Source organism: Pyrenophora tritici-repentis, chromosome 1, assembly GCF_003171515.1.
Source record: "Pyrenophora tritici-repentis strain M4 chromosome 1, whole genome shotgun sequence".
In the NCBI taxonomy this organism is placed as follows: Eukaryota; Fungi; Ascomycota; class Dothideomycetes; order Pleosporales; family Pleosporaceae; genus Pyrenophora; species Pyrenophora tritici-repentis.
Window position 1 is genome coordinate 4,380,701 of NC_089390.1, and position 26,217 is coordinate 4,406,917.

At 51.0% G+C, this 26,217-nt stretch overlaps 12 protein-coding genes across 12 annotated transcripts; 6 read left to right on the forward strand and 6 right to left on the reverse strand.

Annotated features, from left to right (window-relative positions):
* Window positions 1–376: 376 nt before the first annotated feature.
* On the forward strand, window positions 377–672 carry PtrM4_017260 (uncharacterized protein; the record flags this gene model as incomplete). The annotated part of the gene is made up of 2 exons (XM_001931606.2): window positions 377–522; window positions 570–672. The coding sequence occupies 2 exons, from the start codon at window positions 377–379 to the stop codon at window positions 670–672; spliced, it is 249 nt and encodes an 82-aa protein (XP_001931641.2).
* A 642-nt stretch (window positions 673–1,314) lies between these two features.
* Window positions 1,315–2,235, forward strand: PtrM4_017270 (DUF1421 domain containing protein; the record flags this gene model as incomplete). Its single annotated transcript, XM_066103271.1, has 1 exon — window positions 1,315–2,235. The coding sequence occupies one exon, from the start codon at window positions 1,315–1,317 to the stop codon at window positions 2,233–2,235; it is 921 nt and encodes a 306-aa protein (XP_065965473.1).
* Window positions 2,236–3,641: 1,406 nt separating this feature from the next.
* PtrM4_017280 (putative duf1649 domain protein) lies at window positions 3,642–4,370 on the reverse strand (the record flags this gene model as incomplete). The annotated part of the gene is made up of 3 exons (XM_001931607.1): window positions 3,642–3,838; window positions 3,886–4,191; window positions 4,295–4,370. 3 exons carry the CDS (start codon window positions 4,368–4,370, stop codon window positions 3,642–3,644), a joined length of 579 nt encoding a protein of 192 aa, XP_001931642.1.
* A 994-nt stretch (window positions 4,371–5,364) lies between these two features.
* PtrM4_017290 (origin recognition complex subunit 2) lies at window positions 5,365–7,107 on the forward strand (the record flags this gene model as incomplete). The annotated part of the gene is made up of 1 exon (XM_066103272.1): window positions 5,365–7,107. One exon carries the CDS (start codon window positions 5,365–5,367, stop codon window positions 7,105–7,107), a length of 1,743 nt encoding a protein of 580 aa, XP_065965474.1.
* A 1,877-nt stretch (window positions 7,108–8,984) lies between these two features.
* On the forward strand, window positions 8,985–10,537 carry PtrM4_017300 (GlpF, Glycerol uptake facilitator and related permease (Major Intrinsic Protein Family); the record flags this gene model as incomplete). The annotated part of the gene is made up of 5 exons (XM_066103273.1): window positions 8,985–8,996; window positions 9,046–9,396; window positions 9,470–9,479; window positions 9,639–9,734; window positions 9,786–10,537. The coding sequence occupies 5 exons, from the start codon at window positions 8,985–8,987 to the stop codon at window positions 10,535–10,537; spliced, it is 1,221 nt and encodes a 406-aa protein (XP_065965475.1).
* A 488-nt stretch (window positions 10,538–11,025) lies between these two features.
* On the forward strand, window positions 11,026–12,809 carry PtrM4_017310 (ELP3, Histone acetyltransferase; the record flags this gene model as incomplete). Its single annotated transcript, XM_066103274.1, has 2 exons — window positions 11,026–11,329; window positions 11,383–12,809. The coding sequence occupies 2 exons, from the start codon at window positions 11,026–11,028 to the stop codon at window positions 12,807–12,809; spliced, it is 1,731 nt and encodes a 576-aa protein (XP_065965476.1).
* Window positions 12,810–13,126: 317 nt separating this feature from the next.
* PtrM4_017320 (uncharacterized protein) lies at window positions 13,127–13,650 on the reverse strand (the record flags this gene model as incomplete). Its single annotated transcript, XM_001931611.2, has 4 exons — window positions 13,127–13,204; window positions 13,267–13,359; window positions 13,491–13,548; window positions 13,610–13,650. The coding sequence occupies 4 exons, from the start codon at window positions 13,648–13,650 to the stop codon at window positions 13,127–13,129; spliced, it is 270 nt and encodes an 89-aa protein (XP_001931646.1).
* A 955-nt stretch (window positions 13,651–14,605) lies between these two features.
* On the reverse strand, window positions 14,606–16,726 carry PtrM4_017330 (FliJ domain containing protein; the record flags this gene model as incomplete). The annotated part of the gene is made up of 4 exons (XM_001931612.2): window positions 14,606–14,780; window positions 14,830–15,941; window positions 15,990–16,204; window positions 16,255–16,726. 4 exons carry the CDS (start codon window positions 16,724–16,726, stop codon window positions 14,606–14,608), a joined length of 1,974 nt encoding a protein of 657 aa, XP_001931647.2.
* Window positions 16,727–19,065: 2,339 nt separating this feature from the next.
* On the forward strand, window positions 19,066–21,363 carry PtrM4_017340 (uncharacterized protein; the record flags this gene model as incomplete). The annotated part of the gene is made up of 1 exon (XM_066103275.1): window positions 19,066–21,363. One exon carries the CDS (start codon window positions 19,066–19,068, stop codon window positions 21,361–21,363), a length of 2,298 nt encoding a protein of 765 aa, XP_065965477.1.
* Window positions 21,364–21,528: 165 nt separating this feature from the next.
* Window positions 21,529–21,786, reverse strand: PtrM4_017350 (uncharacterized protein; the record flags this gene model as incomplete). Its single annotated transcript, XM_001931613.2, has 1 exon — window positions 21,529–21,786. The coding sequence occupies one exon, from the start codon at window positions 21,784–21,786 to the stop codon at window positions 21,529–21,531; it is 258 nt and encodes an 85-aa protein (XP_001931648.2).
* Window positions 21,787–22,645: 859 nt separating this feature from the next.
* PtrM4_017360 (CynT, Carbonic anhydrase) lies at window positions 22,646–23,208 on the reverse strand (the record flags this gene model as incomplete). Its single annotated transcript, XM_001931614.1, has 2 exons — window positions 22,646–23,046; window positions 23,103–23,208. 2 exons carry the CDS (start codon window positions 23,206–23,208, stop codon window positions 22,646–22,648), a joined length of 507 nt encoding a protein of 168 aa, XP_001931649.1.
* Window positions 23,209–24,916: 1,708 nt separating this feature from the next.
* PtrM4_017370 (UreF, Urease accessory protein UreF) lies at window positions 24,917–25,863 on the reverse strand (the record flags this gene model as incomplete). The annotated part of the gene is made up of 2 exons (XM_001931615.1): window positions 24,917–25,653; window positions 25,710–25,863. 2 exons carry the CDS (start codon window positions 25,861–25,863, stop codon window positions 24,917–24,919), a joined length of 891 nt encoding a protein of 296 aa, XP_001931650.1.
* Window positions 25,864–26,217: the final 354 nt, after the last annotated feature.

Genomic DNA, 26,217 nt, shown 5'->3' on the forward strand with positions numbered 1-26,217 from the left:
CGAATCAATCCTTCGCACAGTGACATGTCAACAATAGTCTTCAACTTAACAACAATATTAGTACTAGAGTTTACTCAAGTACTACTATGTAGCTTTTGATAGTACCTACCTAGGCAGTGTTACCGAAAGACTACCCAGGTAGGGAGAGTGAATTTCTTACACTGCGCTCAATTTTACCTCAACCGCAACACCTTGAGCATGGTGGAACGCACGGTCTCCGTATGCACAAGCGGTTATTAGAACAAATCAAAATCATCTACAAGCCAGAACGTCCGGACTTTAGTGGAGAGGTGTATATAAAGAGGCTCATTGCCTTTCCTTTTCGTTATCATAAACACCATCATCCACATACAAAACCTACTTATCAATCTTCGCTATGTTGTTTCAACTCCCACTTCTACTTGCGGTGTTTGCATCCACAGTCGCAAGTCAAAAAATTGGCTATTATCAGGGTGGCTGCTCTGATCACGATACGGATTACTGTAATTCAGATCCTCGCCGTCGGAACTGTTATACCATCGGGTAAGTATTATCCAACACATACCTTTAACTTGCTAAACTCCGTTTAGAGAAAAAGACGGCTCTCGCAAGACCACTGCATGTGGTATCCCCGACGTATGCCCCTGCCCCGCCGAGCCCACGATTAACCTTGGCATCCCACTCAACGTGTAAGTGCTTTGCTCCAGCCCCAAATTTAGCGCCCACCTTTCTTAACAAATTCACAGTAATCCTGGTGGATATACATGCCTTTGCTGGCCTTAGCTACGTACGTGATGGTACTCTCGGATTTGTGCGCAGCAAAAGCTGGAACTTGAGAGACAAGGCCAAGTGGGGGCCACCGCGATAGTGGGGGGACGGTACCTTACGCGTATCATGTATGAACAGATGGCTATGAAGTTGGTTGTAGATACTGGTTTATGGGAGCATAGCAAGGAAAATTGATAACATGAATGAAAGCTCCACAAGTGTCATCTAGTAACAGTCGCTGCGCCACACGCACAGCCACACCCGCGCACCCGGCTCGTCTTCTCAAGTCCCGCCATTTCTTTTTAGCCACCGCTCCACTTCCAAGTTGACTGGTTCATAATGCGCTGGCAACGCCGCGTCTGGGCGAGAGTCTCTACCTAATATCGAGACTGCTCATTACTCTTGTCACAGCCTCTTACATAGTTTCACGCCTCACGTGGCGACGAGACTGTGAATTGTTCCACGTGCATGTGTAATGCGCTCTACCAAGTTTCTTAAATATTTCTAGTCCTTATCATCCAGCCACAACATTTCAATATATCTACAATTTCACATCATCTTTCCACCATGTTCACAGGAAGAACACCAGAGTCACTCATCCCGCGTTCAGACTCGCGCAACCCAGCTACCACATGTAAAGGCATCACCAAATCCGGACGACCATGTAGACGCCCCATCGACGCCAAAACATCCAACGACAACGGCGTAATAGCCGTAGTACCCGTTGGCAACGACAGCGACGAAGAAGAAATTGGAGCTGCTGCGTACTTTTGCTGGCAACACAAGGACCAGGCTGAGCAGTTGGCTGCACAAACATCAAGTGGACCTGCTACACAGCTTTATCCGCTGAAAGAAAGGAATAGCATTGATACGCTTGTTGAGAGACTTGGCGTCCTCGATGTTAATGAGCCGGGAAGAGAAGAAGAGGTTGGGACGCAGCCGAAGAAAAAGAAAGAGAGGAGACCATCTACATCGTCGCGACCACCGAGACGGGTTAATCGGCCACCGACTTGGGATACAGTTCAAGGACCTTTAATGTCTGTACCCAATGATTTGATGGCGAAACGGAAAGACCACATTCGTCCGTCGAAACCGAGCCCGCAGAGGAAAAAACAAAGTTTTTGGTCTTCGTTATGTTGTGGCTTCGCCGACAACGACGATGAAGCCGTCATATTGACACCGCAGCACGCCAAACCCAGACCAGATATCCAACAAGCCCAGAAACTACCACAGTCACAACACCAGCGACGCCGCCGCTCTAGTAGTAACAATAACACCCCAGCACAACCCTCCTCCCCCTCCCAAACACCACCCCAAAAAACCCAACTCCACCCATCTATCCCCCCGCACCTCTCCCCCCACATCACCACCACCTTGCTCGCCGAACTCTCCAAACCAATCTCCCCCCCACGACGACGAAGGTTACATTTACATTTTCTGGCTTACACCCGAGACAGCGGGTCCGGCACCGGCTTCTACTGCTTCTAGTCTGTTGACGCCGCCATCGGGGAGAGGAGGGCAGAGGAGAACGAGTGATGTTATGAGACAGTTTTCTGTCAAGGGCAGTGGTGGTGGTGGTGTTGCTGGGAGAGGCGGGGGGGAGTAGTGGAGGGGCGAACAGGGCAGGGGTAAAGGATGGGAAAGAAGGGGAGAAGGAGAAAGACACCATCCTCCTCAAAATCGGCCGCGCAAACAACGTCCACCGCCGCATGAACGAATGGTCGCGTCAATGTGGGTATAGTTTATCGCTTGTGCGGTATTACCCCTATGTTCCCTCTTGCTCTCCATCCCCATCCCCAGCGCCCTCTCCATCCCGGCACCCCGCTTCTTCTTCACCATCACCCACCGTCCGCAAAGTCCCCCACGCAATGCGTGTCGAACGACTAATCCACCTCGAGCTTTCCGCCCAACGCGTAATCAAACAATGCGAGGCGTGTGGAAAGGCTCACAAGGAATGGTTTGAAGTCGAGGCTAGTCGTGAGGGGGTTAGGGGGGTTGATGAGGTTGTTAGACGGTGGGTGAAGTGGGATGAGGCGATGAGGGATGGGCAGGGCTAGGGCTGGGGCTGGGGGATAGATTGGGAGGATGGGGGATGATGTAGGAGAGATGTATACACTCGTCTCGTCACTATTACACATGGGAGATGGGAGGCGTATTATATTTAGACAAACATTTCCGTCCTAGATGAAGAATATTGTACAATATACCCACATACACGAACTCCGTTGGAAATAGAACCTTTTACCCCATACTTGTAACTCCACACACGTCAGTCTACTCGATACACTCAAGCCCTATCTAACAGTTTCGTTTTGACAGGATAATGCCCACACCGTTTAGACGAGTGGTTACGGTGAAACCTCTGCCAAGGCTACGCTTGAATCACAAGTTCGAATGCGACAGGATCGAAACACACTCCACAATATTCAGTTTCCAACAGGCACATGTCAAAGTCAAAGTCAAAGGAAAAAGAATTTCATTGGGGAATTGGGGTATCTTGTGTAGCTACAGCATCAAAGAAAAAAAAGTTAGGAAAAGAGAAACACAAAAAAGACACCCGATATCCGCGGGTTCAGAACATGTGGAATGTGAGTGTGAATCTGGTATTGGGGAGTTTTTGTCCGACATAGCGGACACTGTACAATGGGGGGCTTTTGGTTGTGGTGACGGTGGTGGTGGTAAAGATGGGGGTAAAAAGGGTGGGGGTGCGCATCAACGCCTCGTTTGATCGGTCTATCATGTAGCTGGTAAATGAAAAATGAATAACTTTTCCCTCTCTTTTTGCGTCGCATGTGGCGATGTATTATTACCTCCTGGTGGTGGAGTTGAGTCACCTGTTCAAACGTAGTCGATGAAACTATGTACAGTTGAAATCTATTACTGCTTTCGAAGGTTTAGAAGAGGCCGATGCGCGGTCGCCAGTCATTTTCGTTGACGGATTTGGGGTTCACGACGATTTGGTAGGGAAAGGGGTTGGCATCGGTGGTGGTAATGGGCGGGATGTGGTCTTTGTCTCTGTTGACGATGGCGATGATCTTGTGCGCCGCCTTTTCCAGCGACTTTGTCATAGCGCGACGGACTTTGAGCACATCTACAAGGGGTTAGTATATTCAGCATGCGCTGCAAAAACGAACCTACCTGTCTCGGTCCGTGGCTGTGCAAGAGTAACGTCCAGCGTCCACTGCTCCCAGCAAACATCCTCGTCTGCCTTGCCGAAAAAGTACGTCTTTCTCCTCTTCTTCTCAAAGAACTGGACTACAATTTGCCCCCTTCCTCTCGGTTGATGGGTGCTGTCTATGGCGCGTACCAGGGCAAACGTCTTTTGCTCGATGAGCGTCTCGAGATCAACATCGTCGATGGCGGGAAGGGTGAGGTCGAGGAGGTCGCGAGTCAGGGGCGAGATGGAGGTGAAGTACCGGTGGAAGAAGATGGTGTGCAAGATGGCTGCGTCAAGTCAGTCATGTCCGTATGGGGAAGTTGGGTTGCGGGGTGGTAGGTTGGGCTGATGTTTGGAAAGAACAGGTTGCGTAGGGAAGGAGCGACTCACCCTTTACCACGTCCTTGACACAGGCGGCATCGGCAAAGATCTCGAGGTTGTACTCGGGCCGCCGTCTTGGTTCCATACTGGCATGGGCTTTGGAGTTGAGGACCGGACGATGGTGAGAAGAGCCGGTTCGTCTGCGCCACACGGGGTTCTTGCGCGGCGGCGGCGGCGGCGGCACAGTTGCAGGGCTGGTGGTCGGCGTGGGTGGTGGTGAAGGTATGGTCGCGAGCGCGTTTGCAGGGTGACAAATGGGGGCGAGGGTGTTTGTGGGGTGTTGTTGGTATGGCAGTAGGCGTGCAGGCAAAGGTGAAGTTTTGGGCTTGTGCGGGGCAGGCGCGGACGAACTGGACGACGGAAATTGAGGAGGAGCAGCCGGCATGCGTGAGATCATCAAAGCAGCGTGAGCGCAACCCTGGCTAGCCACATTCCACATGTTCGCTAACACTAATGTACCTGGACGCCCTATCGGGCTCCCTTTAATGCAGATGCCTTGGAGCCCTACCACCTATTCGCAATCGCAACACGTCTCAGCCTCAGCCTGCCGTGACGTCGTGCTGAGACATGGACTCGAATCAGGCACCTGAAGCTGTCATCTGTTCGGAGCAACTATGGACCACGGCATACACATATAGAGTCACCCGGAGCCCATAGACTGGTGATTGTAGCGTGACGATAGCGCGCGGACAAGCCAAACCACGCTTACCCACGGCCCGCGAACATCCACGGCGGTCGCCTGACATAATCGTGCATGACCAGGCTGTTAATACAGGACTTCCTTGCCCACCAGTTTGCATCGTCGCCGCATCGTCTTGCATGGTCTGGATGCGTATGCTGACATGTGATTGTGTGACGCGTGGTAATCCACGTGCATCCGACTGCTGTGTACTATACCATGCCAAGATGCATCATCTCTTGCATCTTTGTATGCGACAACACGTCTGTCGGTGATTCCGAGTGTTGAGTGCATATGTACAGATGAATAGAGTTTTGAGCCGCAAACACGTGCCAAGCCTGTCGCGTAAGTCGCGTCAACCCGTCGACCATTGTCGCACAACCAAACATCAACACACGACATGGTTGGCACAAAGCGCAGACGCGACTTGGAGGACATTGACGAGGAGGCTTCACCACAAAAGTTGCGCGCCAGAATTGCAGACGAAACTGGCGATGAATTGGATACCGTTCAAGCCCACACTCCATCGAGAAAGGGGAAGGCACAACAGCGGGCCGAGTTAGGGACGCCGCGCTCTATTCTCAAAAAGACTGGTCTGATCAATGACATAACCGCGACGCCCAAGTCAACCCGGAAACTCGTCTTCGAAACACCAACCAAATCTGCCAAACGTGATTCGCCCAATGGCACCCCGACCATCGTACGCAATGCCGACCGAAGCGCGCGCAGGAAGAGCAACAGACGTATTCTCCAACGCACATTGAATGGCGAAGACAGCGATGACGACGTGTTGGATGAGGAGGATGAACTCGCCGAACATATTCTGGATGAAGAGGTGGAGCAAGTCGAGCAAACAGAGGCCACTCAGGAGGCACCAGTGCCGGATACACCCTCAAAACGTGGAAGAGGCCGGCCAAAGGGGTCAGGCAAAGTAGGACGACCACGAAAGCAACGCTCGCCAACTCCACCGACCGAACTCCCTCCGCACGAGGAATACTTCTGGCAGAATCGCCCCGGTGCCACCAAAACCTCCAACAACACGCTTTCCTCGCAGAGCTTGCTCAATCACGATGAATACTTCCAGGCGATGCAGTCGTATCGAGACCGTCATCAGTCGGAGGTTGACTTTTTAATCCAACTACACGGGCGTGCCTACGACCAGTGGATATTCGAGCTCGAAGAAGGCTTCAATATATGTTTATATGGCTACGGTTCAAAGCGCGTAATCACCGAACGATTCACCGCACGCTTATACCATCACCTCGTATCCTCCGCGTCATACAAGCGAACAAAGAAGACACCAAAGATTGTTGTCATAAACGGGTATAGCGCTGGTATAACCATCAAGGACATCTTGGTAACAATCGCATCATCAGTCATCCCAGCAGGTCTAAAACCACCCAACCAACCAGCCCTCCTCCTCGACTTCCTCCTCGACCATCTAACGCACAACCCCCCACCCCACGCCATCCCCATCATCCTAAACTCCATCGACTCCCCCCACCTCCGCAAAACCCACATACCCACTATGCTCGCCCGCCTAGCCAACCACCCCTCCCTCAACCTCGTCTGCACAGCCGACACACCCCACTTCCCCCTCCTCTGGGACGTCGGCCTAAAAACACAATACAAATTCCTCTTCCACGACGCCACAACCTTTTCGCCCTACGCCGCCGAAATCGACACCGTGGAGACGGCAAACGAACTCTTGGGTCGCAGCGGCAGACGCGTCGGCGGCAGAGACGGTGTAGGCTTTGTTCTTCGCTCCCTGCCCGAACAAGCTAGAGAACTCTTCCGTATCCTAGTTATGGAACAACTCGCTCTTTCACTCACAGAAGATTTCACACAAGACAACGAACACGACGACGACAACAATATTACCGCTACACCACGTTCTAAGAAATCCGCACAAAACCCAGCAGAAACCGCTCAAGGCGTCGAATACCGTGTCCTTTACCACAAAGCCGTCGAAGCGTTTGTTTGCACGAGTGAAGTCAGCTTTCGGACACTATTGAAGGAATTCCACGACCATCAGATGATTGAGAGTCGGAAGGATGGGATGGGGGCGGAGAGGTTGTGGGTTCCGTTTCGCTTGGAGGAGTTGGAGGGGTTGGCCGAGGATCTTGCGGGGGATGCTTTTTAGATGGTGGTGGTGGGGTTGTAGGGGGATATGAGGGGCTTGTTAGGTGGTGGTGAAATGTTTTATACGCGTTTAGTCGTGGGGTTTTACGACTTGGAAATGGGTGGTTTAAGACTTATTCTACGCGTCCTGGGTTTTGTGCTACATTACTGTAACTACACTATTCTATTCATATTCCCATTCTCAACCTTTCCTTCTTATCCTTTCCTTCCTACATAAATTAAGTGGGGAAAACATCCGGTTCGGTTCGGTAACTTTCCCCGCACCCCAACCACCATCCCACATTAAAACCCACCCGCGCGAAACAAAACATTAATACATAAATTTAGCAGCATTAAATTATTCTATCAACAACCAAATAACCGGTCGCTTAGCTCAGTTGGTTAGAGCGTGGTGCTAATACAAATTGCCTTTGTGTGATACGCCAAGGTCGCGAGTTCGACCCTCGTAGTGACCAAGATCTTTTTTTGCTGTTGTGATGTCTATCCATCTGGCATTGTAGCTGCAGTGATGATAATGAAGGCTGTTGCAGATTTTTGTTGGTGGTGATGGGATATAGAGGACGGAAATGTCAATACTTCAATAGCGTTGGAGGGTTGGTAGCGTTAGAAGAATAGGTGCATATGCGATATGGTGCGATGCGATGCGCGGACTGGCAAAAGAAAATACAGATTCAACATCGCAGATCGTGAAATCCCCAACTTCGATTCACCATGTTTTTTCTTATCGACATTGTGTACCAACCCCCTATTGTCTACTGTACCTTATAGTCTATCCTACATGTCCGCTATTTGTATTTATATCTATATCTCCACACATCTATAAGCCTCCTACGCTGTCCGTCACTAATATGACTGACCGAACGAATGCTAACTCATGTCGTCAAAGCTGGAAGGTCTGGGTGTTGTAATGACGCACCTAGCTTTTTTCCCAAGCACCTGGTCCAGGTCCAGCTCTGGTTGAAACTTTGCTATTTGAGGGGCTGGCAGTGGCATATTTGAAATCGGTTGCTTTGCTTTGGTGGACGCGAGTGCGGAAAGCTAAGTAAGCAAAGACCAGACCAACAGAAGATTGCGCATCCAAAAGTCGATGTATACGCGTGAATACCGATGCTTGCTATACTGGTGTCGGTACCAGCGTGTCATGTGCGTCATGTTTTGCCGTTAGCTCATACTTCAAGTCGTTAGTTCTTAGTTCTTGCGACGCGGACGGGGAGACTATAAGTTTGCGGAGTTTAATCCGGAGTTCCAGGTCATTCGCCCAGACTAGAAACACCCGTCTAGGCCGAATAGCACGGACGCTTGGTTTGCGTGTCTTGTCCTAATATGGTAAGTTTGTAGTTGGGAAAGGTGCATGGTCACTACACGCGGCGGGAATAGGTGTCATAGCCCGCAGCACATGGGACGGGGAAATGTCATAATCCAGCTGGGACGTTGGGAAAAAGGAATGTTTTGACGAGAGTGGAGCGCAAGGGTAACGGGCTAGATGATGGAGGCGTTGGGGCTAGAGGTTGGGGGTTTGGATGGAGTGGTCTGGATGGAGGCGTTGTGGGGTGGATGGATGGAAGACGGATGTGGGTGTTTTGGGAGGCGGGTTTGGTGGGTTAGTGATTTGAGGGGTGATGGTGATGGCGATGATGATGATGTCGTGTGCGTGTGCGTGTGCGTGTGGAGTTTTTATAGAATAGATGGGTGGGCATGGGCTGGTGACAAGTTAGTTCAATTTGGGTTATCATTTTGTGTTTTGATAGAACAGAAAGGTGTATACCCATCTATCCAGTGTATTTGCATCCGTTTCTTGTTAGAGTGTATCGTCTCTTTGTGGCTACTTTCCGTTTTCTTCAAAAATCTTCATACAGAGATTCTGTCTGTACCACCACCATGAACATCAATGTAAGCCTCATCCTCTTTCCATTTACCACCCTCTAACACGGCCCGCCAGCAACCCGTTCAAGGCCGCGCCCTTGCCCTCCCCTTCACCAAAGCCGCAAACCCCAATGCCACCCTCACAGACCGCGACCTCCGCCTCCCCTTCATAAGCCGGGTCCCAGACAACATCCGCAACCACTTCGTCGCCATGTGCGGCGAGTTCGTCGGCACAGTCCTGTTCCTCTTCTTCGCCCTATCCGGCGCACAGGTCGCAAACAGTATACCGTCGTCTGGGGGGAAGACGGTGGCGGAGGCGGGCAGTAATCCGCAGCAGTTGCAGTATATAGCGTTATGTTTTGGGTTTTCGCTGGCGGTGAATGCGTGGGTGTTTTTTAGGATTAGTGGGGGGTTGTTTAATCCTGCTGTAAGTCTTTTTGCCCTTCCTAGGACCTTGTCTCCTTCTTGGCAAGGTGTGCTATGCTAACGGTTTTGTGTAGGTCACGTTTGGTATGTGTTTGATTGGGGCGCTACCTTGGGTGAGGGGTGCGTTGTTGTTTGTGACGCAGATTCTGGGTGGTATGGCGGCGGCGGGGTTGGTGAGCTGTATGTTTCCGGGTGAACTGAATGTGAGAACGAAGTTGGGTGGGGGGACTACTATTACCCAAGGTCTCTTTATTGAGATGTTCTTGACCGCGCAGCTGGTGTTTACGATTTTTATGTTGGCGGCGGAGAAGCATAAGGGTACTTTTATTGCGCCGGTTGGTAAGTTGTTGCTGTGAGCGTTGGGTGGAGTGGAGTGCTAACAATTTGCAGGTATCGGTCTGGCGCTCTTCATCACAGAGTTGTCGGGGGTATACTTTACCGGTGGATCTCTCAACCCAGCTCGTTCGTTTGGCCCAGCTGTTGTCAATCTGGAGTTTACCCACTACCACTGGATCTATTGGCTAGGACCTATCCTCGGATCTGTAATTGCAGCCGGCTTCTACAAGTTCATCAAGGTTCTCGAATACGAAACTGCAAACCCAGGTCAAGACATGGATCATGCCGCCATCATCGAGAAGAAGAAGAACCTGTTGCTTGCCGCTGGTATCAACGAATACGATGCTCACCAAGTCGCCACCGAGCTCACCGAAAAAGCCGCTGTTGCCGAAGCTGGCGGTCCAGATGGCGGTATCGTGGCTAATGGCCAAGGAAAACGTAGCTCAGATGCACTTCCTACTTCTGGCATGTACGGCACCCAGTTCCGATCGAACTCCACAGGAAGCGATAGACTGGGATCCGGTAACTCGGAGAAGACGTTTGTGAAACTGCAGCGTCCTGTTGGAGCTATGACAGGAAGTCAGACTGGACGGTTTAGTTACCTTGGTAGTCGGGGTGTGGCGCCAGGTGATACCGCCCAGGCTCAAGCTCTAAGGATGGAGACGAGGTTGGAGAGTCCTGCCATGGCGACTAATGACGAGCTTTATGCACCGCTTCAGCATGGTGCGGATGTTCCTCTTGGCGGTTCGGTGCTTGAGTCTGATCCTAGGCTGGGAATGCAGAGGACGCCTTCTAGCTTTGCGTGATTGTGGATGGAGAGACTTTGATGATGTAACGAAGCGATTGTTTAAAAATGTATCATACTCATTGTTTACGTACTGTGTATATAGTTTGAGTCCTCAATCATTAGTTCAATCTGGGGATCTACCATAATGCGTCATTCTCACATGCTACTGCGGAGAGAGTTATGCCCGCGCATACCAGCGCTGCGTGAGGGGCGACAGCCTAGCAAATGACGCACGAATCGGCCAGTCTCAAGACTTATAGGCTCGCAGATCCAAACCGGTAGATGTATGATTCCGTATTGCGATGATTACAAAGAAGGTGGTTTTGGATGACCTTCACGGTTCTGCTCTCCAGCAACATCAAGCGAACTACACTAGTCCCAAACCCGTCTAGTTCCTTCCAAAATATCTCCCCCACCCGTGACTCCACATCGAGCCTCAACCGTCTAAAGATTCGCCATCTAGCAAACTTCAACCCCCAGCCAGAAGATCAAAAATAACCCACCGCCATGGCGACAATGACAGTAACAGAGACGCAACATAAGAGGAGGCTGCCAAAGAATGTAAAGTTGCCACCGGAGAATGAGCGGTACATGCACGCATGTGCAGACATTGCGAATGCGCTCATCCAAGACTACGAAGCACAAGCCGATGGGTCAAAGCCAAAGAAAGATTTAAATTTGAATTCTCTACGGGGCCAAATTGCGAAGAAGCATTATCTAAAAAGTCAACCGCCGCTTACGGCGATTATTGCGGCAGTGCCCGAGCATTACAAGAAGTACATCTTGCCGAAACTTATTGCAAAGCCGATTCGTATGTCACTTCTCAGATGATATCACGTGAGAATACAAACTGATGTTGTCTAGGCACGTCATCAGGTATAGCAGTAGTAGCAGTAATGTGCAAACCTCATCGGTGCCCACACATTTCCTACACTGGCAACATTTGTGTCTACTGCCCCGGAGGACCAGACTCCGACTTTGAGTACTCGACTCAATCCTACACAGGCTATGAACCCACATCTATGCGTGCCATCCGCGCACGCTACGACCCCTACGAGCAAGCCCGTGGCCGGGTAGACCAAATAAAGTCGCTCGGCCACAGCGTGGACAAGGTAGAGTACATCATCATGGGCGGCACTTTCATGTCGCTCCCAGAGTCGTACCGAGACGAATTCATCTCGCAACTGCACAACGCCCTCTCCGGCTACCAAACCACCAACGTCGACGAAGCCGTTGCCGCGGGCGAAATGAGCAACATCAAATGCGTGGGCATAACAATCGAAACACGCCCAGACTACTGTCTAGACCAACACCTCTCCTCAATGCTCCGCTACGGCTGCACGCGCCTAGAAATCGGCGTCCAGTCCCTCTACGAAGACGTAGCCCGCGACACAAATCGCGGCCACACCGTCGCCGCCGTTGCAAAAACTTTCTGCCTCGCAAAAGACGCCGGTTTCAAGGTAGTCTCGCACATGATGCCGGACTTGCCAAACGTAGGAATGGAACGCGACCTCGACCAATTCATCGAATACTTCTCAAACCCTGCGTTCCGCACCGACGGCTTGAAAATTTACCCCACGCTCGTTATTCGAGGGACGGGGCTTTACGAACTCTGGCGTACGGGGCGGTATAAGAATTATACGCCTAATGCTCTCATCGATATCGTCGCTCGTATCCTGGCGCTCGTACCGCCTTGGACACGCATCTACCGCGTCCAGCGCGATATCCCCATGCCACTGGTTACCTCTGGTGTTGAAAACGGTAATTTGCGTGAATTGGCCCTCGCTCGAATGAAGGATTTCGGTACGAGTTGTCGCGATGTGCGCACCCGCGAGGTCGGCATCAACGAGGTTAAACACAAGATCCGGCCCGATCAGGTCGAACTCGTGCGTAGGGACTACACGGCAAACGGTGGGTGGGAGACTTTTCTCGCGTATGAGGATCCGAAACAGGATATTTTGATTGCGTTGTTGAGGCTACGGCAGTGTTCAAAGGAACATACGTTTAGGGAGGAGTTGGTGGGTCAGCCGTCGTCGTTGGTTAGGGAGTTGCATGTTTATGGCTCTGCGGTTCCGATTCATGCGAGGGATCCGAAGAGGTTCCAGCATCAGGGGTATGGGACGCTGTTGATGGAGGAGGCGGAGAGGATCGCGAGGGAGGAGCATGGGAGTAGCAAGATTAGTGTGATTTCTGGGGTGGGTGTAAGGAGTTACTATGCCAAGTTGGGGTATTGGCTTGATGGGCCGTATATGAGCAAGACGCTTGAGCCGCTGTGGGAGAGGGAGTGGTAGGGTGGCTGAGTTGATGTCGACGCATGGACGTCGTATCCGCATCTATTTCAGACGGATGCACATGTACAAATAGCATGGTATTCGACCAGACTCAATAACATCCTACAAAACGCAGTACCAAAACCACCAGTAGCTACCAGAACGCCTTGTGCAATGTTACAAGATACAGATAATCCCCATCTCTCCCCTTCCCCAGGCATGCATGCTGACGTGTGCGCGCATCCCAGTGCCGCGTCATATCCTCCCATAGTCCCTGTCATCGTACATTATGTCCGCCCCTGATGGCGCAACCACATCTATTCATCGGGGAAGTAGAATTATGAGAGGCTTATCGCGCCGCGACGGCTTTCGCGCATATGAAGGAAGGCTTGGAGTCCGCAGAAGACGAAGAATCCCTATCCGTCACAATTAGCAAAACCGCGTTTTCTTGGTAGAAGGAAACATGGGACAAACATACAATGTAAATAAACACAGCGCCAAACACGGCGCCTGCAACAGCATTTCCATCTTTGGGGTCCTCGTGGCCGCCCATGACGACATTGCTGCTTCCCTTTATTGCTGTTAGCTCTTGCGGTTCGGCCTTCAAAACCTCCCGTTGCGCCCGGGTGAATGTGATAGTCACAGTCACATCCAACCCACACCATGCTCGCGCAAACAGCTCCCCGGGGTTGCAAAACTCACCTTGAACAAAGCGCCAATAGTACTCAAAATCACAATCGCAAACATAGACACGACGATGCTGTTCCCATCGTTAGCATCTCCTTGTCCCTTTGCGCAAAGGTAAACCAGCATCCACATACCAGGTCCAGGCGTTCATCGCGGAGACTACGGGCTTGACCATGATGGGCGACGTGGGTGAGTGGATAAGTTGGTGGTTCCGGGTATCGGTAGCTTATCTGCGGAGGAGGCGGCGACGGAGGAGACGAAGACGGTGCAGCAGGCAGCTGTAGATCTACGGCTGAGAGGAGTCGTGAAGTCGAGATGCGTAGGTAGTTAGGTAGGCGCTTTGCCGTCGTCCGATGAGAAGCCGCAGGTTTTCTGTTGGGTGGTGGTGGTTGGAGTTGGCGATGGATGGCGATGGTGTACTTGGGGCGATGATGAGGTGGGAATCGGGAATCGTCATGTTCTTGCCGCGCTTGCGCGTGGGTGGTCTGTGCGTGAGCTTGGGGTTTTGTTGCGGAACACCAGGTCACGGATGTTTTTGGTTGTTCGACATTTAGGGAAAAGAAAGATGGAATGTTCAGGGGTGAATAGGTCATGAGTTGGGGTATACGTGGCATGTATCGTGTCTACGGTGGCTATGTTATGTGGAGACGGACGTATACCAAGCAGATGCAGATTGATACCGAGAGTATCCACAAGGAGCTCTGGTGTATACAAGCGTCTCTAGACTTCATAGTTCTTCTCGGATTACGGATGTTCGATGCATACGAGTAACCGGGAACGACTTAAGTCACAAGGGCATGTCAGACGTATACATCAAACTCAGACTTGAATTCAGCAATCAGTCAATTGATAAGCAAATATTTTATCTTCAGACTGAGTAGTCAAGGTGGATCTCAGTACCAAGATGGACCTCGCAAAACACCATCAAGGCAAGTACCAGTACCCCATGAGTACCCCATAAGTACCCCGTAAAGCAGCACCAGAATGTCAGACCCTGCAAAACACCCAAGACCACGAATATGCAGCCCCAATCAGATAATAAGTAAATCACTTTTCATCCCCGAAAGCCAGACGCCTTCAGTCTCAGTCCTCATGTCTTCCTATACACCTTCACCACACCCTAGCCCAATCTACAAGAGATCAATCAGGTTCTCACCTTCCTGGGGCTGGACAGCGGGACGCTGAACGGGTGCCTGATGAGTAGAAGACGAAGCAGCCGGGTAGTTGGCAAGAATGAAGTCACCGTTGTGCATCGGGGTCGGACCGCGAAGCTCAGCGGCGAAGGTCAGTCGAGGAGGAGGCATCCTGGATGAAGTTAGTATAGGTACAGGTAGTGATGGGAAGGAGAACTTACCGGTGAACGGGCTCCTCGGGCTCCTGCTGGACGGGGCCGTCAATCCTACCGTTGGTGGTTGGCTGCTCCATGACCGTGGTGTTGCGAGTAGCATGGCCGTTGGTAGAAGCATTGCTGTTGGGAGCAGCATGGCTGTTGGAAGCAGCATTGCCAGTGGGAGAAGCATGACCGTTGGTAGTAGCATGGCCGGTAGGACTATCATTGCCGTTGGGAACCGCGGTGGTGACATTGCCATCTTCCATACGGCCCAAGCGCTCACCCATGGTACAAGGATTGTACGCATGGTTGGCATCGAACAGGAAGTCGAGCTGAGGGCTATCCGCGGGGATCTTGCCCTGGCGCAACTTGCTCATGAGAACCTGCGTGACATGGGATACGCGGTATCCCTCGAGGAAGTTGTCCTGCTGATTGTCTGGTTTTGGTACTACTTCCTTGCGACCGGCCTCTTTGCCATCAGCGAATCCATCGTGGTATGCGACCTTGGCAGTCTCGTGGGCCTTGTCCTTGGAAACGGCGGTCTTATTTAGCTCAGCCTGCAGAGACTCACGAATGAGTGTCTTGTAACACTCCTCACGCGTCTTCTGAGCCTTTTTAGTAATATCAACCAACTCTTTCTCAGCGTTGACCCTAGCCTGTTTCTTGGCCAAGTCGTTCTTGGTAGCCAGAACCGCTTCACGGCGGATTTGCCTAGTCTGCACAGCACTCATCGGCTCTCCACCGCCCTCCTCGTCCTTCTTGGCCAGCTGCATCTGTCCCTCTGCCAGGAAGACTTCGAGCTGCTGAATCTTCTCCTCGCGGAACTTCAGCTCGGCCTCCTTGGCTTGGAAGCGGGTCTTGGCGAAGATGGCATCCACCTGTTCCCGGATATAGATGCTTAGAAGATTAGCAGAAGCAGCATCGAACTTCACGTTGTACTCTTCTTGCAAGGCTTCTCGCATAATGACGGTATTGGCACGCTCATCGGCAAGGTCCTGGTTCGCCTTCATCAGCTGGGCACTGATCCTGGTGTACTGTTCACGGTTGACCGTGTCGCGTCTGGGCTCATGCGCGGGATAATTGGACTGGCCACGATAACCCTTATTGAATCTAACAAGCTCACTCGGTGGCATTTGCTGATTGTGTTAGTCAAGAGCAAACTCTGAGAGATGTGGAATACCTACTCTAGAGTTCTGGAGACCGGACTGATGAGGTACCCGTGGACGAAGGTGGGGAGGGACACTATAAGAGGGCCTGGATAGTGTGGGTGGCTCTTGAAGAGTCACTGGTATACCCTGGGGTGCGCCTTCTCCGTTCTTCGTGGTGACCGTGGTCTTCTCGACTTCAGTTGCAGGAGAACGCGGTGCGACTTTGTTTTTCTTGGGGGTCTGAACGGTTCCTGAGATTGTTAGTACAAAAAGCCAGCGACAAACACAGTGCAAAACATACCAAGCTCTGAAGCTACGAGAAGATTATTGTGTCCATCCTGGGCGATGGCCGAGCCTATCTTGTCCTCGGACTCGGAAGTGTTGGGAACGGGCAGCTCTTGATGCTCGGTTTGCTGTTCCGGTGTCGAAGACGGAGGGGTAAGGTTGACTTCATCAATGGTACTGGTTCCACCGCCATTGCCTGAGGCATTGGTCTTGCCGGACTCGTAGCCTTGGTCGGACTTGTTCTGGTCAGACTCATCGCCATCACTAGACTCGTTGGACTGGCTCACAGCCTTGACTTCCGGGGATGCTTCGAGCTTCTTGGGTCCTTGGACAGAATCGGTGGGCTCTTCAGACGAGACAGCATCCTTGGCAGTACCCTCGCTGCTGGAAGAGTCGCCCTCAGGCGAGGCTTGAACAACAGAGGCCCCGTTGACTTCGGAGATTGCGGTAGGGTCTAGGTGAGCCATGATGTTGCCGTTGCAAGTCATTTCGTCTGAAGTATAGAACGTAAGATACTGTAACTCTTTGTCCAAAGTATGGGAGTTAAGATAATGTGTCGTTTCGTCTGAAGTATGGAAGGTGAGATAATGTGACGTTTCTTCCAAAGTATGGAAGGTAAGATAATGTATCGTTTCTTCCAAAGTATGGAAGGTGAGATAATGTGTTGTTTCGTCCGAAGTATGGAAAATCAGATAATGTATCTGGACACTGTAAGCAACTATTAGCCAAGTGTACATACATGAATCCCAAATGCAAGGATACTCACATATCTTGAAGACCTTGGTGCAAAGTTCAATCGTGCAGGAAAGTACCAAGTCCGGAAGATAGATGGCAAGTAGAGGATCGATTTTGAAAGATAGATGTCAAATAGAAATCTTTTAGGTGACTCGGATACTCAAAGGTGTGAGTATTCGCGTGAAGGAAACAAGTCTCAGGTGGGCAGAAGATGCCCTTATATACACAGCAGCTGCCGGTCCCGGAGCTCACTGGTAAGGCCGCAGCCGCGGTTATGCCATCCTTTGCCTGATTCCCGCGTAAAGGCGATTCCCGCGTAAAGGCGATAAGCTGTTTGTTGCTGAGGCGGTGGGTATGCGGGGACAGTAGATACATCGCGACCAAGAACGTGCAATACGCATGGACTCCGCCACCATGCCAATGTATCAGCTGTGGGTTGAGAATATTGGGATTGGGCCATGGCGGTGGGTGTGTTTGAGCAACTTGCTCGTGGAGGTCTCTATTACTGGTTCTATAGGAGGGGGCAGGACGCTAGTACACGTGCCCGGGATCCATGACAACAGGTTTCCTCTCAGGCGACATCTAGCGGGAATTGACAAACGACTTAGGTGTCTTCATGCGAAGAGGAACGCACTAGTGTTTGGATATCTGACACGTGGTCCAGCCGGCATGTCAGTTTCCTCGCTTACTACTGGTCTTCATTCAAGACGCGAAATCGCACACCGACTTGGGAAAATGCTGCGGTAAGTAGGGGAGCTTCACCCATAGAACCGGAGGAACTTTTAATATTCACCTCTTTCAGGTTTGGTGTGGAGGACTTGCAGTCTGTCACCAGACCCCACATGAGAACCAAGTCATCTACGCCTTTGCTCCTGTGATGTAAATGCCTGTGACGGTCTAGGTCAATTAGCAGCGTGAAGCTTTCCAGATTACTTGGTAGTAGCGTAGCTAGTCGAGATGAACATGGAGAGTCGTTGGACACAGAGTAGGGCGAAGCCACACAGAGAAAGCCGATTTCGGATATAGTTAAGCGCTTCAAGTATGTCAACGGTCACAGAGTACCAAGACACTCAGGCGCAATAGATGAATCTTCGAAATGCACCTCACAAAAATCGAGATGCAGCGTTTCCAGTGTATCCAGCTTTTGTAATAGTGCGGGGTATAGAGCAGACGGGCCCTCGGCTTCGAAAATCGCAGGGGCCCACAAACAAACGATGTGTTGAAGTTCTTCACATGCTGACCAAATTTGCCCCACTATTCCAAAATCCTCACCGTAATCGAGAATTTCCAGACGTTGTAGGCGCTGGTAAGATCCGCTGAAAACTCCGTCGTGTATTACGTCAAGACCCAAGGACCCATAAGCTTGGAGATTGGAAAGCAACGGCACTGAGGTCATGACTGTAGCGATTTCGAGGAAGAAGAAAGGTCGAGTGATGTGATGGTGACCAGGAGTGGCCCGTTCAATCAGTCCGACATGTAGTGTTTGCAACTTGCGAAATGCATGCCGAGCCAACACAGTTATCCCATGATATCCAGGGAGAATGTATCCCCAGAACGTGATCTTGTGGGTCTCTAAGCTATCGACAGTCAGGTTTTGTATGTTCATAGCCTGATTGACTATGTCTGCCAGTAAGTAGAAGTAATGGGCCAACATATGTGCCGATTCTGGATCTTTCTCATCGGCGTAGCTGTCACCTATATCTTGACCGTCGAAAGCTCGATTCTCTACATACTGCAGATACTCGGCGTGTTTGAAGTGTTGACCAGCCACAACGTTGTGTTCATTGAGAGTTCGATGGAACAGTTTCAGAGGTTGTGTCCCATTCCAATCAGTGATCGGAATGGTCTGGTCTGACTTGGTCTTGGTCTGGTCTAGACCGCCAAGACTTGGTCTGGTCTGGCGATTTTTTGAGACCGTGGTCGGACCGGTCTAGATGATCGGACCGGTCCGGCTATAAATAGGTCCACGTGACTAGATCTTAGACTAATCTAGCCAGAAAATTTAGCACAATATGAGTCATTAAGATCAAGGTAAGTCTTCTACTTACATAGAACAATCAAGTCCTTAACAACCTACTTATATACTATTGTTATGGAGCCTTCAACACCAACCTCACCGTCCCCATCGAATATTATAAGACTAGATTTAACGTCTCTTACTCCATCTCCTATCCCCACGTCATCACCCACCCCTATACTATCACCCACTCCTATTCAATATCACGAATCTCCAGATGAGTTCGTGCAGGGCGGTATCACGTACGTGAAACGTGCAATAATTGCAAGGAAGGATTTCCGTCAAGGTACATCACACATCTGGAAGTACGGACTCCAATACATTCGAGATAGCGATAAGAAAGAGGTGTATTACTGCCATGAGTGCAGGGTTGGGAAGAGCAAGCAAGAGTTGTTTGTCATCAATGGCACTTCTAGGATCCGGAATCACCTGGAACAGAAGCACCAGATTGATCCCCAGAGTGGCATCAAGCGAAAGGGTTCTGTACGGAAGTCTATAATCGACCAGCAAAAGGATGGGGCTGCTTCCAGCATCTTTTTCTGGAAGGAGTCAGTAGAGAAGTTTAAAGAGCTTCTAATTCGTTGGATTGTGTACTGCCATATCGCCTTCTTTCAATTAGAGAACCAGTACTTTCGTGAACTACTCCTCTTTTTAAATCCGGCACTACTCAACCACCTCCCGAAGGCTGCGAAGACTATCCGAAGCTGGGTAATGAATGCATTCATATCGAAGAAGCAACAGCTTAGGGAGGACCTACACCATTCACGGAGTAGGATCTCTATCTCCTTTGATCTCTGGACTTCACCAAACCCTTACGCTATCCTAGGCGTCGTCGCTATGTGGATTGATACTACCGGCATGCGACGTGTTACCGCTTTAGGTATGCGACGTATATACGGCGAACATACTGGAGAGAATCTTGGATCGGTGGTCCTTGAATTGCTGGAAGAATACGACATTAGCGGAGATCAGATTGGATACTTTATGCTGGATAATGCCTCGGCAAATGATACCGCTGTTGAGTTTATACTCAAGGATCTCTGCCCATGGATGAAGTCAAAACAACGTCGTCATCGCCGGCTGCGTTGCTTGGGCCATGTCATCAACCTCTGTTGCCAGGCGTTCCTTATGGGGCGAAACTGTGAGAAGTATCTTGCGAAGCTGGAGAAGCATCATCAACGTGGCGACTATACGAAGGTGGAAGAGCTCTGGAAGAAGTTCGGATGTTTGGGTCGTCTTCACAACCTGGTGCGATACATCAGGCTTACTCCACAACGGCGTGAGGAGTTTGCTACAATTATTATCGGCGGAGATCTTTCGCAATTCGACGGGCTTGAGCTTATCCAGAACAACTCGACCCGCTGGAACTCATGGTTTTATTCGATTACACGTGCATTAAATGTTCGAGAACGTTTAGAGCTCTTCTCGGCTCGTCATGTACCTGGAAAGGGCTCCGTAGGGATCGCGAACTTTAAGCTTGATGGACAGCACTGGTTTGAGCTTGAAAAGATTGAACTCGCTCTCAAAGACTTCTATGCTGCAACTTTGCTTTCTGAAGGTAAGAAGACGTCACTTGCGGACTGGTTTTCAACTTTGGACTGCCTTCTCCGGGAGATAAGCGAGACGAAGGATCACTACCACGACATCCACACTGAGGACGATAACAACTTTACATGGAAGTACCTTCAAGGCTGCGCTGATGCTGCTTGGTTAAAGTGCGTTGAGTACTATAACAATCAGCAGCTGAATTGGCAAAATCGATTCCCTGAAGATACTGACCTTCCACCGGCATATTATGCGGCTCAAATCCTTGATCCATATCGCAAGTGGGGATGGTTCAGGCAAGAGTGGGTTCTTCATGGCGACGAAGAGAAGAAGAGGTGGTTTGAAAACGCACAATTAGCGGTGAAGCATCTCTGGGAGACAGAGTATAAGGGAAGGTACCCTGTCGAGATGCTGCCACCACCAGCCAGGAAGGAGAGAGATCCTGACCCAGCATTTGATCGCCAGCGGGAACATAAGCGCATTCGAATAGACGCTCCAGTTTCTACAACTGATTTGTATGAACAATACATCTCTACTGACCGGCTTCATAACGAAGAGGCAGGTTGCAATGAGGCTATTGCGTACTGGCTATCTCGCTACGACTCCCAACGAGATCTCGCTCGCTTCGCTCTAGACATGTTTGCGATCTCGCCTATGTCGGATGAATGCGAACGTCTTTTTAGTAGCGCGAAGCTTACTATCGTCGATCGCCGTGGTAGGCTGAAGGCAGATATTATAGAAGCGTGCGAGTGTCTCCGGGCCTGGTATGGAAAGCCCCAAGCTGAGGGGAACAGCGATATCGAGGATAGTGAGAACGAAGACGACTAGATTGACAGTCAGTAGTAAAACACATTTCCTCGGCTTCCTTCTTTGCTTCAGCCTCATTCTTGGCGGTCTTGTTGGTCGGACCGGTCTGGTCGGACCGGTCCTTATGTAAGCACCTGGTCTGGTCTGGTCTGTACCCTCAGACCAGACCAGACCAGACCATTCCGATCACTGATTCCAATCAGCAGCTCCTGTGAAGGAAGAATACAGTATTGGAGTAGCTATGCGCCGTACATGCTTGTAAGCCAGACAGAGATTGTATAGTGCCAGCTGACGAGCACGATTCTCGGATTCTCGGTCCCTTGAGATGAATTTCTGGAAGTGAAACGACTGTATCTTATCGGAGCGAATTATGCTGAGGTGTTGCATGATCTCGACTAGAAGTTCATCTGGCAGTCCACAGAGCGTTGTGTTCTCAGTCATCATAGCGAGTTCAGGAGACAAGTGTATAAAAAAGTGTATCAAGCCAAGGAATGTATGGTGTCTACTCGTTCAGGAGTGGCGAATCTGGCGCATCCGGTTTCCGTCGTCGAAAAGCTGCGTAGGAGATTTCTGAGGACCGAAGATTCTTTCAAGTCATCTGCCAATATCAGATTGAACGTAGATTGAAGTGCTGTGTTGTTGTTTACAACGACGGAGGTTGAGGTGCGGAGGTCGTGCATATGTAATCGATAAGCTGTACCGCAAGTGGTAAGGTGGCTGTCAGCGTTATCCCCGCTATCTCCGGCAGCTTCCCTCTCTTTCGTACAATTGACCATCACAACCGTCGCAAACTTTCCGATTTCATCAAAGAATATTGTATAAACAAGTCCGTACCGTATCAAGAAGCTTCAACCCCATTATACAGGCCTACTACCCTCAAATCCCACGAGATGACTACAACTACGATTCATCATTCCCAGACACCCTCTAGGATCACTCTTATCGATCAATAGACTACTTAATGTCGTGACTACAAGCTTCACAGTTCATGCGCACAAAACCACACGGATTACAACTACAAGTTCACTTGTGAAATGGCACGCCTTCGCGTTAACACGACCTGGAAGGCATTCAGTAGACCGAGACAGTTGGAAAATATACGTATATCATTTTCAAGGGTATAATCGTACAACCCTGTTGCACAAGCACTGTCATACCTCTCCCCATCCATATCCCTCAAACTCCCAAAAGAAAAGAGAAAAAAAATGCTCCCACAAGAAATCACCACGCCATCATCTCACACACCCTCACCCCATGCCCATCCCACCAGCCCAACCCCCGTCCTCTCTCCTCTCACCACCACCTACAAAACCCTCTTAGTCCGCCCAGTCTCAACCTCGTATATCCACCCGCTAAACCGAATGTTCTCCTCAATAGCCTTGATTCTCAACCACTGTACATCCTTCTTAAGCTGAATCTCCAAATCCCTGAAACTCTGGAAATCCATCTTTTCAACTTCCTGCGCCGCAATCTCGCCTCGCTTCTTCAGCACCACGGCACGCGCGGTTTCGTTGTCAAAGGTCATCATGCCGCAGCATGTGTGCTTTACTATCATGACTTCGCGGGTTCCCAGGAGTTGTTGCGAGATGACGATGCTGCGGAAGGCGTCTTTTACGGAGGCGCCGGCGTTGCGGATTACGTGAGCGGCGCCGAGGGGGATGCCGAAGGCGGCTGTGGGGTCGATGCGGGCGTCCATGCAGGTTACTGGGGGGGTGTCAGATGGGTGAAGGATTGCGGAGAGGGAGATGAGGAGAACTAACCAATCGTGTATCTTTGCGTAGGAGGAAGTTGGAGGTGTCCTTGGTTGAAATGAGCGGAGTAGGCTTCTTGGCCTTGCTCCATGTTGCGTTCTCCATGTGTAGGCATATTGGCAATACGTCTATACGTCTATATGTAAATGTATGTGAGTGTGCGTAAATGCAACACCTGTTCAAAAAAAAAGAAGAAAGCGAGAGTGTGAAAGAGAGAGACTGATGGTGCTTGTGATGGCTGTCAAAAGACTTCGTTGGCGGACTGGGCTTATACTGTATAACAATGACAACCCCCCCTCGCGCGTATGTGGCTTTCTTATATCCACACCCCTTCCTACACCCCCCCCCCCCTCTGCAGCAATCCTGCAACCATAGTGGGGGGTGCGGCGAGCATCCGTGTGTAGAGTTGTGACAGTTCCCCCCCAGTCCAAGCACTGGACCTTACAACGCCTGCCACTTGATCTGCCCAACTGATACATCTGGCCTTGATTCATCCACAACACATGCGACACTCTGTACGCCAGCCATCTCCATCTCCCACGCCTTTTCCGCACCCTGCGTGCGAGCTTGACGCTGCACGTGTTTCAGAAGCGGCTAGCGGTCCTGAGGCTTCGGGCATTGTGAGGAAAAGTGGGGCTCGCGGGTGTCCGTCTTTCTAGCGTGCTGCGTGCTCTCACACCCATGGCCAAGGCATTGGTGTTCCTCACATCCCTGGCGGAACAAGGCATTGAATGGGTAGCCCGCCGCCGGGTTTGAGGTTGGGAAAATCTGAGTGCTGGCAATTTCCGAGGGCACCCGGGCTTTCCGTGAGCGGTTGGGTTGCGTTTGTAGTATTATGGAGTTGAACATCTCACGATCGGAGCGCGCGCGTTTGTTGTATACCGCCAGACTCGCCGTTTTTCGAGACGTGAATTACAGTCAGCACTGGTGATCGAAGCAACATCGAAAAACCCCAATCGTCGATCCTCTTTGCAAGCAAGAGCGAAAATCATTACAAAGCGTGAAATTCGAGCGTCGTCTTGAGCTGCGTCTGAGGTTCCAACTAAATCTCCACACGCACTACAACTTGCTGCAATTGGGGTGCTTGCTAGCTGTCACCGACGACGCAGGCAATATACTTTGACTTGACACTCACACTGACATGTCAGAAAAGGTTAATTGACTGACGAGCGGATCGCGACAACCTGCGGCTCTTGACCAATGCATCGTTTCATCCACAAGCATGTGCTAGACCGAGTTGAGCATGTGCTGGAAGCGACTCGGCCCGTCCGTTACACCAACCAGACCAGGCATTGACGCATAGACCACCAAACCGAAGTTCACGAAGAGACGGCATGCATCCCTACGACTTGGTGATAGCATGCCCGGGAATCCGTCTTTCGGGTTCTTTTCTGCGTGGCTTTGTATAAGGTATGTGGGTCTAGTATTTGATCCATCCACCCCGTTAACTGTCTCAATCTGGGTGAGTCAGATGTGAGAGAAGTGGGAAAGGGCATCAAGGAGACGGGACTATGACCTCCTGCTTTGAGTCTGGTTGCAAGTTATTACTAAAGCTGCTCTCGATTCTCTTGATGTGTTCTTGTCATCTTCACACTGCCGGCCTGAGCAATGGTCTGTCAATGTAGTGGGTGGGGGCCTCCCGACCTTGGCAACCATTATCGTACGATTCCCATGTGCTTGCGTCGATCTGGTCCCGAACAAGCAGTTGTGTACTTATGTACTCCACTAGCTCAGCAGCGAGCGGGAGAGCAACAATCGGAAACCAGTCAGTCACCCTGGTTGGCTTGGAAACAGGCCATTCAGTCTTCAAAGAACTGACAACATCAAGAATTGAATATCCTCGAATACAACTTCTCATGCCTCCCCACCCAAAGATCCATAACCGGAACACTCTGTCCCGCATCCTCAACCCCCCTCTCCCACCCCTCATCCACCAACCCGCGTATCCTATCCTGCAGCTCCCCACTGGCAAGCACCGCTTGCCCCTGATACGGCCCCATGACGCTCGCCCTAACCGCCGCACTAACCACCGTCCGCGCGTGCGAGAATAGAAACAGGTAAGCCGCCTGTTGCAGCGGGACGGCCAGGATGCTTGTAACGAGACCCCAGAGCGGGGCCAGGTGCACGTTGATGTGCTCCGAGGAGCGGAGTCCGGCGGAAAAGGTTGCGAGCGCCTTTAATGCTGGTGTCGTGTCCGCTGGGTCGGAGCCGTCCTGGGTTGTATATTGTGGTCGGAAACTCCGATCCCATACCGCGAGTAATGCTCGTCCTTGTGCTATGCTTGCTCGTCGCGCAACCGTACACGGTGTACTCGCGTCAAAGTCATTATCCAGCGTCTCGATATCACCCGGATTGCGATATCCAGCCAGTACATATGGCAGCGATGTACTTGCAAGTGTCGACAACGAGAGGCAGAGAAACGTGTTAAACGCCGGTACCTGCGAGGCCGACGGCGGCGACGGCTTGTGATGCGCAAGATAAGACTCCAAGCCACTGCTAAACGCGAACGAACCTAGAGGTAGGGCCGAGTCGGAAAGGAGGAGAAGAGCATGGAGGGCTGCTGCGAGGTGTCAGATGGAAGGGGACAGGGACGAGTAGGCAATGCGACAACGGTACCTGTAGCATCACCCGTCACCGCCGACGAGGGTGTCGATGTCGCGTCTCTACATTCTGGACTCAACCGCGCTTTCGCATCACGTAGTCGTCGTTCGAGCTCCGCTACCTCGTCTCGTACGCATAGAACGCGCTGATCGGGATGTGGTGGTGCCATCGTGTGGGTCGAGCGGTGGATGCAGCTAGAGAGGCGTACGACGTGTGTTTCTTGGCGACATTTCCCAACATAGACGGGAGTATCCATCTAAGCGCTTATGCTTAATATAGTATAACATTACTACATGGCACGCAGAAGCAATTCCATTCAACTCATCTCGCATTTCATCGTATGCTACAAGTCGAGCAAGTCCGTCGTGGATAATTCCCATTCGTGATAATCGTAACATGAAATCCTTTCCGTCATTCGATCAAGAATCCAGCTCCACCTATTCAGAGCATGTCATGCCGGCACCAATGCGGCCGTGAAAGAAAAAAGGGTATACAAGAACCACGCTTACGCCTCAAAAAAGGA